Raw genomic sequence first — 11,443 nt, 5'->3', positions numbered from 1 at the left:
GCTCTCATCCCCCGTTACAGAACTGTGTCTCTAAAGCTCTTTTTAAGATGACCACGTGCTCAGCACTTAACTGCAAACCCTTTTTGGCATTTGTTCCAGGGCAAATGGTGGTCTGCAGGTGACAGACTTTAGTCTTGTTTTATCAGCGATACTGACAGGCTTTTGCAGTGGAGTTTGAGCTAACAAAAGATATTTTGTGGTAAGAAAGCCAATGCTGGCTCCCAGGCAGGCAGCCTGAACCTCTGCAGCACAAGCAGAAGCAAGTCCTGCTGATTAGTTCTTGAGGACTCCATACATTTTAAATCCAAGGCTTAATTTTGAATAGTTCAGAAAATATTCAGTTTGTAATGCAAAGTGGAGATGTTCCCTAGCTAAGAGGAGTTACCTGCTCTGGGTCAGGACTGTTTGTGCATCTGAGCTGTGCAGAAAAGAAATCACATTTTTGCTCCTGCTCTAGATTTTAGAGGCAGCTGACAAGACCCAGGCCCTGGACATGAAGAGGCACTGCCTGCACATCATCGTTCACCAGTTCACCAAGGTTGGTTGCATCTTTTCTGTGGCTTTTGAGAGCTGCTGTCCTCTGTCACTGCCCTGGTTAAAGACATGTTCTTAGAAATCAGTTTAATTCTTCCTCATGTGAGACAGCTGAGAGCTGGCTGCATGTTCCTGACACTCACTGACAGGACTGCTAGGCATGTTTCTCACACCAAAGTAAATTAAAGACTAGAACAAGCTAGTCTAGAAATGTGAAGCCCTTCCAAGCAGAAGTTACCCAAAATTGCTTCCATTTCCAGTTGTTCCAACTGTTAATTTTGTGCCATGCCCTTGTTGGGTTGGTGTGTGTATAGCAGGGTAAGTTTGTTGTATATTGAGGGCACAAATCTCTCCCTCACTAGCAGTTATCAGTGTGCTCCTCACACTCCCTTGAAGTATTCTCTGTCATACATGTTTTGTTGTCATGTGCTCTAAAACAAATTACCATGTCCTAGCTGGGCTCTCTGTGATTTCCATGATCAACAATTGGACTCTATGGTCTTAGAGGTCCTTTCCAATCTTAAAAATTCTGTGGGTCTGTTTTGATGGGATTATGCATTCGTGGCAGGAAAGGTCGAGAGCCTGATGTGCTGATACTCCAGTCCTCACTTGAGAGAATAAGGATATTGTCATTTAATTGTTCCTATGAGATGTGATCCCTCCATGAGAGTTCCCCAGCATGTCATCAGTTCATTGCTCAGCTTATTAGCATGGCTGAAATAGGTAGATAAATCATAGGAATTGGGATTTCTGGATGCTACACACATACTGATAATAATTCCCTAGTTAATATTCAAGTAGCTAGCTCTGCTTTGTATATTTAAACTCACAATCCTCCTGGGGAAGAAGAGCACTGCTATGTCCCATTAGTGTCTGGAGAGGAGACAGGATGGTGTTCAGGCTCTTCATTAAATGCCAAAGTTGCTGGAGCATGACGCATTTTACATTCAGAAATAACTGAAATTGCATAAAAAGCATTGAGAGTGGAGCCAGCATCCAGAAATCACTCCCAGAGGAGAGTTCACAGCGTGAGGTTGCAGCCCCTGCCTTCATTCATCCTTGTCTGTTTTCTTCTGGCCCCATGAGTCCTGTGGAGCAGCCCAGTTCAACAGGGATGTGGAATGGTCCCACTGGACAGGACAGGACATGTCCAGGACATCCCTGGGGTTGGGGTCAGTGCCTTGCAGCCACTGAGGGCTGCTGAAATATCACAGAATCACTTCCCAGTGGAGGCCACAGCAAGACAAAGAGGTGTGATTCTCCCCAGAATGTTCAGGGGGAAATGGACATTACAACTCTGGGAGGCAGCGAGGGGAGCTGGAGGGCGTTCCTCAGCTGTACTTCCTCACCAGGATGTGGGGAAATGTTTTATATTTAAACTGTTGACTGGTAGAACAGTGTTCATCAAAACGTGGCTGGAAGACTGTCAAGCAGATGTGCACGGAGAAATCTCAATTATGCAATGTTTTCCCTTGGCCTGAGAGGCCTCAGTGTGTGATTCTTGGCCTGAGCTGGGTGACTCAGTGTGGCTGGGCACAGACACACTCTGCTTGCTCCTGGGCCAGCCATGGGCTCTGAGGGGGATTTGTTCTCAGGCACAAGCCCTGTGGGTCACTGGAGCTCAGGCAGACTGGCTCCCTGGCTGTGGGATCTCCTGTTCTTCCAGTTACTTGATGCTGTTCTGGATTTGGACTGTTAAGGAGTTTTCCCCACAGCAGGAACATTACTGAAGAGCTGTTTCCCAGAGGTTCACTGCTTTGGGCAATGTGTTTTCAGGCTCTTGTGTGTCAGTGTTGTGCAAAAGCCCTAATAAACCTGCTGTTGTGCTGTGTTTGCAGTGACACCCTGATCTGTTCTGCAGTGTGTGCCTTGGGTGGGGGCAGATCCCACCAGTGCTCAGGGGGTCTCTTTCACTCCCAGTCCTTGCAGATCCTTAGACTGGGATATTGCTACAAGCACGTCCTGAGCTCTTCCTGAAAGCACCCTCAGCCATTTCCCTCCTGGCCTTCAGAGGTTGCTCAGGAGATCTTTATTTATCCCAGTGCAGCTCCCTAGAGCGAGGTGATAATGTCAGTTCAGGTAAGGAGGGTGAGTGAGTGCTGGGGCACGGTCTGCCTGGAGCTGGCTGTGTGTTAGTGCCTCGGGGCAGAGGGACTACTGGCTCCTTACCATGAGGGTGAGGACAAGGAAGGAATGTGTACAGCTCCTTTTTGCAAACAGTTGAGCTTCTGAACAGTCCAAAAGCATAAAGTTTGCTGTAGATTCTCATCTATCTGATGTGGTGGAGGTTTTTGTTGGCAAGTGCTCCAGTGACCTGCTTTGACTGCAGGAAGAATGCCAGCAGAGCCAGCAATGGATACTGAGAAGAGCTTTTTCCTTAGGAGCACAGCAGCAAAGGGATCAAGCCCTGAGTCACAATTTCCGTGCAAAACCACAGATCTGAGCTCAGGCTGTGCTGGTCAGCACAGCTCTTAGGAGAGTGCTCAGTCAGTGTCTTGTAGCAGTGGGGCTGTCAGTACCCACAGGGCAGCTCTGGGGGCAGGTTCCTGCTGCTCCCCACTCCCAGCAGTCTGAATTTGGTTCTAAGCCCTGACTCGAGCCCTGTGGTCTGTTCCCTGCAGCCCAGCCCCACAGCTGGGATCTCTTGCACCATCTGTGCCCAGCTGGACTTGCTGTGGGGTGCCAAGGGTAAAAGGGTAATACATGAGCTGTGATTTGGGGAGGGTTTTAATTTCTTCCTGTTTTTTCTGTTTTGTTTTCCTTGAAGGTCTCCAAGTTGCCAAATCTCCGCTCGCTCAGTCAGCTCCTCCTCCTTGACATCATAGATTCCTTAGCTACCCACATCTCAGACAAGCAGTGTGCAGAGCTGAGTGCAGACATATGACATGCCTTGGGAAACCACCTTCTCATTTGTTCCTGAAAAACACTGGCACTTCAGAGCTGGCTCTGGTTTACTGTTGAGTATGGAGCAGCTCGGTGTCTGCACATTACAGCAGCCCTGGAGGAGCAGGGACAGCTGAGGTGCTCTCTGGATTTGCTGGGTTTGTACCTTTGTGCAGCGTTTGGACTTCGTTACATTTGTTACCCAAATGTAGACTTGAAATCATGGCAGGCATGAATTAACTCCACATGGTTTGGGGAGTTACGAAGTTCATAATCAAGCCCATTATTACTTTCATAATGTAAAATCAAGCAGTCATGAGTAAGAGTCACTAATCCTTTGAAATACAATATTTAAAGAATACTATTTAAAGAGCTTCAGCTGACCCAGCCTGAGGGCTGTAAGGGGAAGTCAGAATGAAACTGGGAACAAGAGCACGTGGTGTTCACAGGGAGATTGGCCCTTGGACCAGAATATAGTGACTTTTCAGAGACTCCATGGTGTGGATTAACAGATAAGCCCCTGTGCAGCTGCCTGGATTGGTGGGCTGCAGGAATCCAGACCTATGCTCTGCAGCAGGTCAGACTGGAAGATTACAGCAGTCCTCTCTGACCATCAAATCCATTAATCCTGTCTTGCTAAGCCTTTCTAAATCTATTTATTAATAAAGAATTAACATCTTCTCCTGGCATTTCATGATTGACTTGGATTTCATTCTGGAAAAAAATTAAGCAAAAAACGTTCTGTGCTTGATGAAGGTCACATTGTTAAAAATAAGTGTGTTACATCTTGTTACTAATTTTATATTGAAGTGTCTCTGTGAGCCCTTGCCTTTGCAGGAAGGTGAATGAATGCCATTTCCAGCCCCTGCAGGAGCAGCTGCTGTTCCCTCCCTTGCAGCCCCCAGCTCTGTGCTGGATGCTTCCCACCTCTCCTCACAGCTGGATGGTGTTGGTAAAGTGTCTGGTGGTGGAACTGTCCCAGCCCTGCCCAGAGCCCTTGGGGCTGCCCTGGGAGGGAGTGACAAGCTGGAAATCAAAACCTTGTCCTGCTCCAGCTGCAGGGGCTGCTCTCTGCTTGTCTGAAGCTGGAGTGGTGCAGGATCCCAGTCGAGACTTGCAGCTCCCAGCCCTCACACTCACACCCGTGCAGCCATGATTTTCATTCAGTGAAGTGTTCCTGGAGCAGCAGTTGTGAGCTGCTCATCAGCATCCCAGAGCCTGGCACACCTGCACATGCCAAGAGGATTGCAGTCTGGGCAATGGGGAACACAGGTTTAATCCAAGGGAACTGTTCAAGGGACCACCCCTCTGTCTCCCTGGTGGCCTGCTCAGGTGAGCCAGACCAGAGGTGACAGGTGCTTCTGAGAGCCAAGGGCACCTTTTAATCCAGAGGGATTGTTTCCAGATGCCTCATAGACAGGGGAGTCCCTTACCAGAGGTCATGATAATTGTCCTGACAGGCTTTGTGTTCCCTGGGAAACCAGGCTGGCAGCTAGAGAAAGGTTCTACACTGCAACTTGTAACAACACTACAGTCTATTTCCAGTAATGCTGATCCACTAGAGGACACCCATTGCCCAGGGAAGCCTCATTCTCTCAGGCTGAACGTGCCATAACCAGCCCTCTGTAAATCCTGAGCCCACTTGTGAGGAAATGCACAACCTCTGACCAGGCACTGTGGGGTCCTGGCTTTGGGGGGGCTTTGGGCTCAGGAACTGCTGTAGGGACCACAGTGCTGGGTCAGATTTACTGTGAACACTTGTAGCCCATCGAGATTGGCCTCTGGGCTGCTGCTGTGCAAATGCCAGGACCATGCACCTCTCTGAGAGGACACCCCGAGTTTCCTAGGAGATCACAGGATGGGAGGTGTTGTAGGGGCCACACACACAGACTGTGGGGTACACATGAGCTTCCCAGGGCAGTTAGGTGTTCTTGTTATCACCACCCTGTTATCAGTATGGCCAGCAGGCTCTCAGGTTACTGATGCTCCTGCAGCCTTGGCCAGTTCTCTACTGGAATTTGTGCAGTCGTATCCCTGCATTTGATAAGGAATAAAGAACACTGGCTGTCCAGCTTTGTCTTATTCCTACAGTCTCTGCCACATGCAGGCCCCACTGGCTCTTTAAAGCCCTTGGGACTGCTGGTGGGAGAGCAGGAGCACCCCTTTCCTCCAACCCAGTGTGAGCCCCAGTGTGGTGGCAAAAAGCAAGGCAGAGAAGCAATCCCCAACTGCTCTGGAGCAGCAGCTCAGGGCACTGGAGCCAGGAGGTCCCAGCTTTGCCACGCTGCACCAGCTCCCCATGTCCCCATCGTCACATCTGTGGCAGCTGGGCAGGAGCCCAGCAAGGAGCAGTGTGGGTCAGGGCCACGAGCTGCTGCAGCCCTGCAGGCACCAAGGCAAAGCCCATCTCTCCAGTGCCAGCACCAGGAGGTGCCAGCAGCACCCAGAGCAGGGCTGGCAGCGGGGCAGGGAGTCACTCTAAGGCGGCCCGTGGCTCACTGGGAACAGGAAGAACACTGAGAAAAAATCACACATTTTAATAAGGAAATGTGAGAGGGAGGCACTGAGGTCCTGCCAGCAGGAACACCGGCGGAGGGGCAGAGCCCGGGCTGCCTCAGGCCTCGGCCGCTGCCAAGCCCAGGATCTTCTTGACGTAGTTCTGCACGTTGACGTGGAGCTGCGGGGCCGTGGCAGAGAAGGTCTCCATGGCCAGGGCCCGCGTGGCCTCGGAGCCGCCCCACATGGCGCGGTACAGCGGCAGCGTGTACTTCTGCTTGCCCTGCGGGGACAGCGCAGTGACAGCCCCGGCCCCGCCCCGCCGGCGGGGGCACTCCCCGTTCCCCTGCTCTGCTCTTGGCGAGGCACAGAGCGCACGGCAAGTGGCACAGGGTGGGGAACGTTGCCGTGGGCAGCCCTTGGCACCGCAGCACCTGGAGAGGGGAGAGCACCTGAACCTTGGAGAAGGAGCAGACCCTGAGAAGCTCATGAAGTTCAGCAAGGCTAAGTGCAGGGTCCTGCACCTGGGTCAGGACAGGATGGATGGCGGGATGGAGAGCAGCCCTTCAGAGAAGGACTTGGGTGACAAATTGAGTGTGACCTGGCCATGTGCTCTCCCAGCCTGGAAAGCCGGCTGTGTCCTGGGCTCATTCCCAGCAGCAGGTGAGGGGGAATTTCTGCCCTCTCATAATACCCCAACACTGGAGCACTGCATCCAGATCTGGAGCTTCCAGCACAAGACACACATGGACAGAGCAGGTCCAGAGGGGTCCATGGAGCTGCTCCAGGGCTGGAGCCCCTCTGCTCTGGGGCCAGGCTGGGAGAGCTGGGGGTGCTCACCTGGAGAAGAGAAGGCTCCAGGGAAACCTTAGAGCCCCTTCCAGTGCCAAGAGATCTGGAGAGGGACTTTGGAGTGACAGGACAAGGGGGAATGGCTTCCCACTGCCAGAGGGCAGGGTTAGATGGGATATTGGGAAGGAATTCTTCCCTGTGAGATTGGTGAGACCCTGGCACAGCCCTGGAAGTGTCCAAGGCCAGGCTGGATGGGGCTTGGAGCAACCTGGTCTAGTAGAAGGTGTCCCTGCCCATGGCACAGGGTGGAATAAGATGAACTTTAAGGTCCCTTCTAACCCAAACCATCCTGTGGGACTATCAAAAGTGAGAGCCAACCCCTGTCTCTCTGGCACTGAAAGCCCTGTGCCCTTCTCTCCCCCCTGGCAAGCTGCTGGGCACTGCCACCAGTGCCCAGGGACAAACCTGGCTGTGCAGGAAGTCCTTGACTTTGCTGTACTCAGCCTCCAGGTTGTTCTTGAGGACAATCTGGCACCAGCGCAGCCGCAGCTCAGCGTTCTGAGCCTTGGAGATCTTGGGGTACATCTTGCTCAGCCTTTTCACATTTCCTGTGAGAGGGGAGCGGTCACCATCCCCCAGGGAGCTCTGACCCAGCTCCCAACCCCTGCTCCCAGGGAACCCTGTCAGTCCATCCCAGCTGTGCTGCAAATTCTCTGGCATTCTCCCAGCCTCGAGTCAGCCCTGGCCCCTGCCCAAGTGCCCCCCACCCCCAGCTCTGGAGCACCCCAGGCTCTTGCTGGCCCTGGGCAGGACGGTGCCCTTGTTGGGCCTCCCAGGCTGGGCAGCCCTGCAGGGCCACGTGCTGGTGCCTTGGGGTGCCAGCACAAAGTGGGGGGAGATTCCTCAGCAAAGAGGGCAAGGAGAGTTGCAGTGACATGGGGACACAGCCCAGCAGAGCCAGCCTGGGGACAGCAGGACTGCACATGTCCCCATAAATCCAGGGACATGCTTCCCCTGGCTCTCCATCCTCCACCACACCGAGGCCTCTCTGGAACCAGAGCAGAGCAGTTGGAGAGGGGCTGATGGCCACACACCCGAGTGTCCCCCCCAGTGTGCCCTCTGGGTGCACTTGGGCACATCATCCTGTGTCTCCTCTGGGCACCAAAGCCCTGGGAGTGCCCTGGCACTCACCTTCAGGCAGGGGGGACTTCTGCAGGACCTGATCCAGGAAATAGACCAGCTGGTACGTCCTCCAGCCCATGATGTCCACGGCTTCGATCGCCTCCATGTTCAGGCTGTGTGCTGCCCAGAGCTCTGCCAGCTCCTCCGCCGGCCTCATCAGCTGCTGCCCCGGGGACAGGTCAGGCAGGTAGGGCGGCCAGCCCGGCGTGTTCAGCCAGCGGTCAAATTCAAACCCTGCAGCGAGGCAGGATGGAGAGCTGGGAACAGAGCCCTGAGCCCCCACCAGCTGCTGCTGCCCAGAGCCTCCCACCTTCTCCCAGTGCCACCAAACCTGCCCGAGCACGGTGACCACCACAAACTAATGGGGTGAGGCCATCAGACACATGGGCTCAGGGTGTGCTTGTGGGTATCAGCCCCAGCACCACCAGCTCCAGCATAGAAAGTTCCTGCCAAGCCTGGATCTCCAGCAAGGCTGGGCCAAGCCCAGAGTGCTGGCTGGACCTGATCCCAGTGCTCACCAGACTCACCAGGCTGAGTCACAGACACCCCATGAAACAGCACCCTAGTGCAAAGCAGGGACTGGGTTTGAATGGAAAAAAATCAGGCTGAGCTGGCACGTGCCCAAGCCTGGGCCTGATCCCAGCTGGCCAGTGCCACCCGTGCCTGCTCCGACAGAGCCGGGCTGGCAGCAGCAGCATCTCCAGTAAAACACACAAAGGAATGTGCAAAGGCTCTGGGGAACATGGGCTGCTCTGACACCCACGGGAGCAGGGCTGAGAAGGGGCAGCTCCTATTCCCTGGCCAGGATGGTGCTGTGCTGACCTGGGATGGAGTCCACGCCTTTCTCCTTCAGCTCTGGGAAGTACTCCAGGAAGAACCCGAGGGTGTCGTCTGCAGTGATGCTCTGGAACTTGAAGCGGTTCACGTAGGCCTGTGGGGACAGATGGGGCTGATGCCAGACACTGTCACCCAGCAGTGCTGCCCAGGCCTCTGTTTGCTCCACCTCATGGGGGAACCCATTCTAGCCACTGTTCCCTCCAGGGGCTCCCAGCCCCCTGCATCCCCAGGGATACCCCTCAACATTCCCAGCACCTGCTGCAAGCATAAGGCGAGGCTCTGCCTTCATCTTATTCCCCTATTCACATTCCCATTTCCCACCTCTTCTTCCTCTCCCCAGCCACCCTCTCAGCCTGTCCTTCCCAGGCTCCTGCTGTGCCCTGGCCTCCTGCCGTGGCATTTTGATTTTACAGCTCACACCCACCTGGAGGAAGGCATCAAACTTGCTCTGGTTGCCCACAAGATGGGCCAAGTAGCTAACGAAGCAGTACCCCTTCTCATAGGGTGTTTCATTGTATGTGTCATCTGGATTGACACCTAGAAAAAGGTAAAACCATCAGAAATCCTCTGTTTTGCCCAGCTGCAAAACAACACAGCCCTCACATGCAGCAAGATTCCCCCATCAGTGCTGGGTGCAGCCTATCCCATCCCTCCTGCAGCCATCGTTTCTCCCAGGTCCCATCACCCGTGCTGGTGTTACTGCCAGCCATGGAACAGGCTGGTCCCCAGCCCACCTATCCTTATCCCGCTCCCCCAGAGCCCAGGGGCACCCAGGGACACTCGGGGACACCCAGGGACACCCAGGGACACTGACCTGGCTCAATCACCACCCGCAGCTTGTTGAGGGGATGGTCCTCCCCGGTGGCGTCCATGTGCTGGCGCAGGAGGGCCCTTCCCGTGGCAGCCTCCAGGCAGGTGTAGGGCAAACCTGGGCAGAGACAAGCGGAGGCATTCGGGGAGCCTGGCCAGACCCCTGCGCACTGCGGGCACAGCGGGCGCTGCGGCAGGAGAGGAACAGCATCAGTGCACGAGCTGGGAGAGCAGGAAACCCACACACGAGGAGCTGGGATGGCAGAGCTGCAGGGGGGCACGTGGGGCAACCCAGCCCCAGGCAGGGAGAGATTTTTTGAGCCACTTAAATTCATGTGGATACAGCAAATTGTGCCAGGAGAGCACAAGCTTCTGGACAGGACTGTGCGTCCAGCGGGGAGCTAAGGACAGCTGGTATCAGCTCCACATGGGAGCTGCAGGAGGATGAGGAAGGTGAGGCGAGGACACAGTGTCCACATTCCTGGCAGGGGTTGCAGGGAACTGTCCATCTCAGAGCAAAGGCTACCAGAAATCACAGACAATAAAGATCATCTTGCTCCACCCTCTGCCATGGGCAGGGAGATTCCACTAGACCAGGTGGCTCCAAGCCCCTTCCAACCTGGCCTTGGACACTTCCAGGGATGGGGCAGCCAAAGCTTCTCTGGGCCACCTGTGCCAGTGCCTTCCCAAACTCCCAATATCTAATCTAAACCTACTCTTTTTCAGTTTACAGGGCCTTGCAGCTGCTGCCCTTCACCTGTTCTGAGATGTAGCACAGGCTCCATCCCCAGGGGCACTCGCAGGGATGCCCTGAGCTGGGGGACAGACCCCAGACCCCCAGGGCTCAGCACCCCCCAGGTAGGCAGGGCCACGCACCGTAGACCTCGGTGGAGATGCGCCTCTGGGCGTACATGGTGAAGCCCTCGTTGAGCCAGAACTCGCCCCACGTGGCGTTGGTGACCAAGTTGCCAAACCAGCTGTGGGAGATCTCGTGGATGATGACGTCCACCAAGGAGCGGTCCCCGGCCAGCAGGCACGGCGTGACGAAGGTGAGGCAGGGGTTCTCCATGCCACCGAAGGGGAAGGAGGGCGGCATGAACAGGATGTCGTACCTGCCAGGGAAGGCTGCGCTCAGACCCCGCTCCTCCTGAAAACGGGGCTGGGGACAGAAGGAAACTTCTCCCTGTCCTGGAGGAACCAGATCCTTCAGGAACCTTCCAGCCATACCTGCCCCAAACATAAGGTCCAAAGAGTTTCTCTCCAACCACCAGGAACTCCTCAATCACCCCATCGTACTCCTTCTTGGCAGCCTCGATCAGGCAGGGCTCAGCCCAGACACGGCTCCTGCCAAGGGCAGAGAAGAGGAAGTTTAACCATTAAGGGACTTTCACCTTGTTGCTCCATCAGACAGAAATTGCACAGGATTATTCCAAAGAAAAATAAAACCCTGCTGATAAAGGCATCTAAAGAGGCCAATAGTGCAAATTGCTGTCATTTCTTTCCTTGTCTGAATGTCAAAGGGCTTTTGTATGGCTGCAGTGGCAGCCAAGAACTCAAGAAAGCACCAGCCTGTGAGGAGATGTGGGATCCTCCACACATGGGACCCACTGCCCTCATTCATGTGCAGGGACCTTCCTGAAGGTGAGGAGACACAGCATCAAGGCTCCTTTTCAAGCTCCAGTTTGAGAAGGACCTTCATCCCATCTGGAGACACAAGTAAATCTAATTTTCATCATTAGTCTACTCCTAGGAACAACCATCACTGTCTCAAGTAACCACTGAATTATAGCCTGGACTGGCCTTGAGATCAACACACTCACCATTCTCCCACTGATCTCAAAATCCCATCACCCACGAGCCACTGAAGCTGCCACTGGGACTGACTGTGCCATGTGTCTCTGCTCTCCCG

At 54.4% G+C, this 11,443-nt stretch overlaps 2 protein-coding genes across 2 annotated transcripts in view; one reads left to right on the top strand and one right to left on the bottom strand.

Annotated features, from left to right (window-relative positions):
- Positions 1–4,106, top strand: part of LZTR1 (leucine zipper like transcription regulator 1) — a 35,564-nt gene extending 31,458 nt beyond the window's left edge. Inside the window, exons 17-18 of the mRNA XM_014309392.2 lie at positions 458–538; positions 3,302–4,106. Coding sequence (XP_014164867.1) covers positions 458–538; positions 3,302–3,418 — 198 coding nt within the window. The 3' untranslated portion in view covers positions 3,419–4,106. The remainder of the gene's footprint in view (positions 1–457; positions 539–3,301) is intronic.
- A 1,828-nt stretch (positions 4,107–5,934) lies between these two features.
- The window catches only part of RNPEP (arginyl aminopeptidase), a 7,618-nt gene continuing 2,109 nt past the window's right edge, over positions 5,935–11,443 (bottom strand). Inside the window, exons 4-11 of the mRNA XM_031061748.1 lie at positions 10,762–10,878; positions 10,411–10,646; positions 9,539–9,652; positions 9,149–9,261; positions 8,710–8,818; positions 7,897–8,121; positions 7,171–7,313; positions 5,935–6,196 (exon numbers count right to left, since the gene is read on the bottom strand). Of these exons, the coding sequence (XP_030917608.1) occupies positions 6,032–6,196; positions 7,171–7,313; positions 7,897–8,121; positions 8,710–8,818; positions 9,149–9,261; positions 9,539–9,652; positions 10,411–10,646; positions 10,762–10,878 (1,222 nt within the window). The 3' untranslated portion in view covers positions 5,935–6,031. The remainder of the gene's footprint in view (positions 6,197–7,170; positions 7,314–7,896; positions 8,122–8,709; positions 8,819–9,148; positions 9,262–9,538; positions 9,653–10,410; positions 10,647–10,761; positions 10,879–11,443) is intronic.

The sequence above is a fragment of the Geospiza fortis genome, unplaced genomic scaffold (assembly GCF_000277835.1).
Source record: "Geospiza fortis unplaced genomic scaffold, GeoFor_1.0 scaffold26, whole genome shotgun sequence".
NCBI lineage: Eukaryota > Metazoa > Chordata > Aves > Passeriformes > Thraupidae > Geospiza > Geospiza fortis.
The sequence above is the reverse complement of the archived record's forward strand: the minus strand, read 5'-3'. Positions and strand labels throughout refer to the sequence as shown.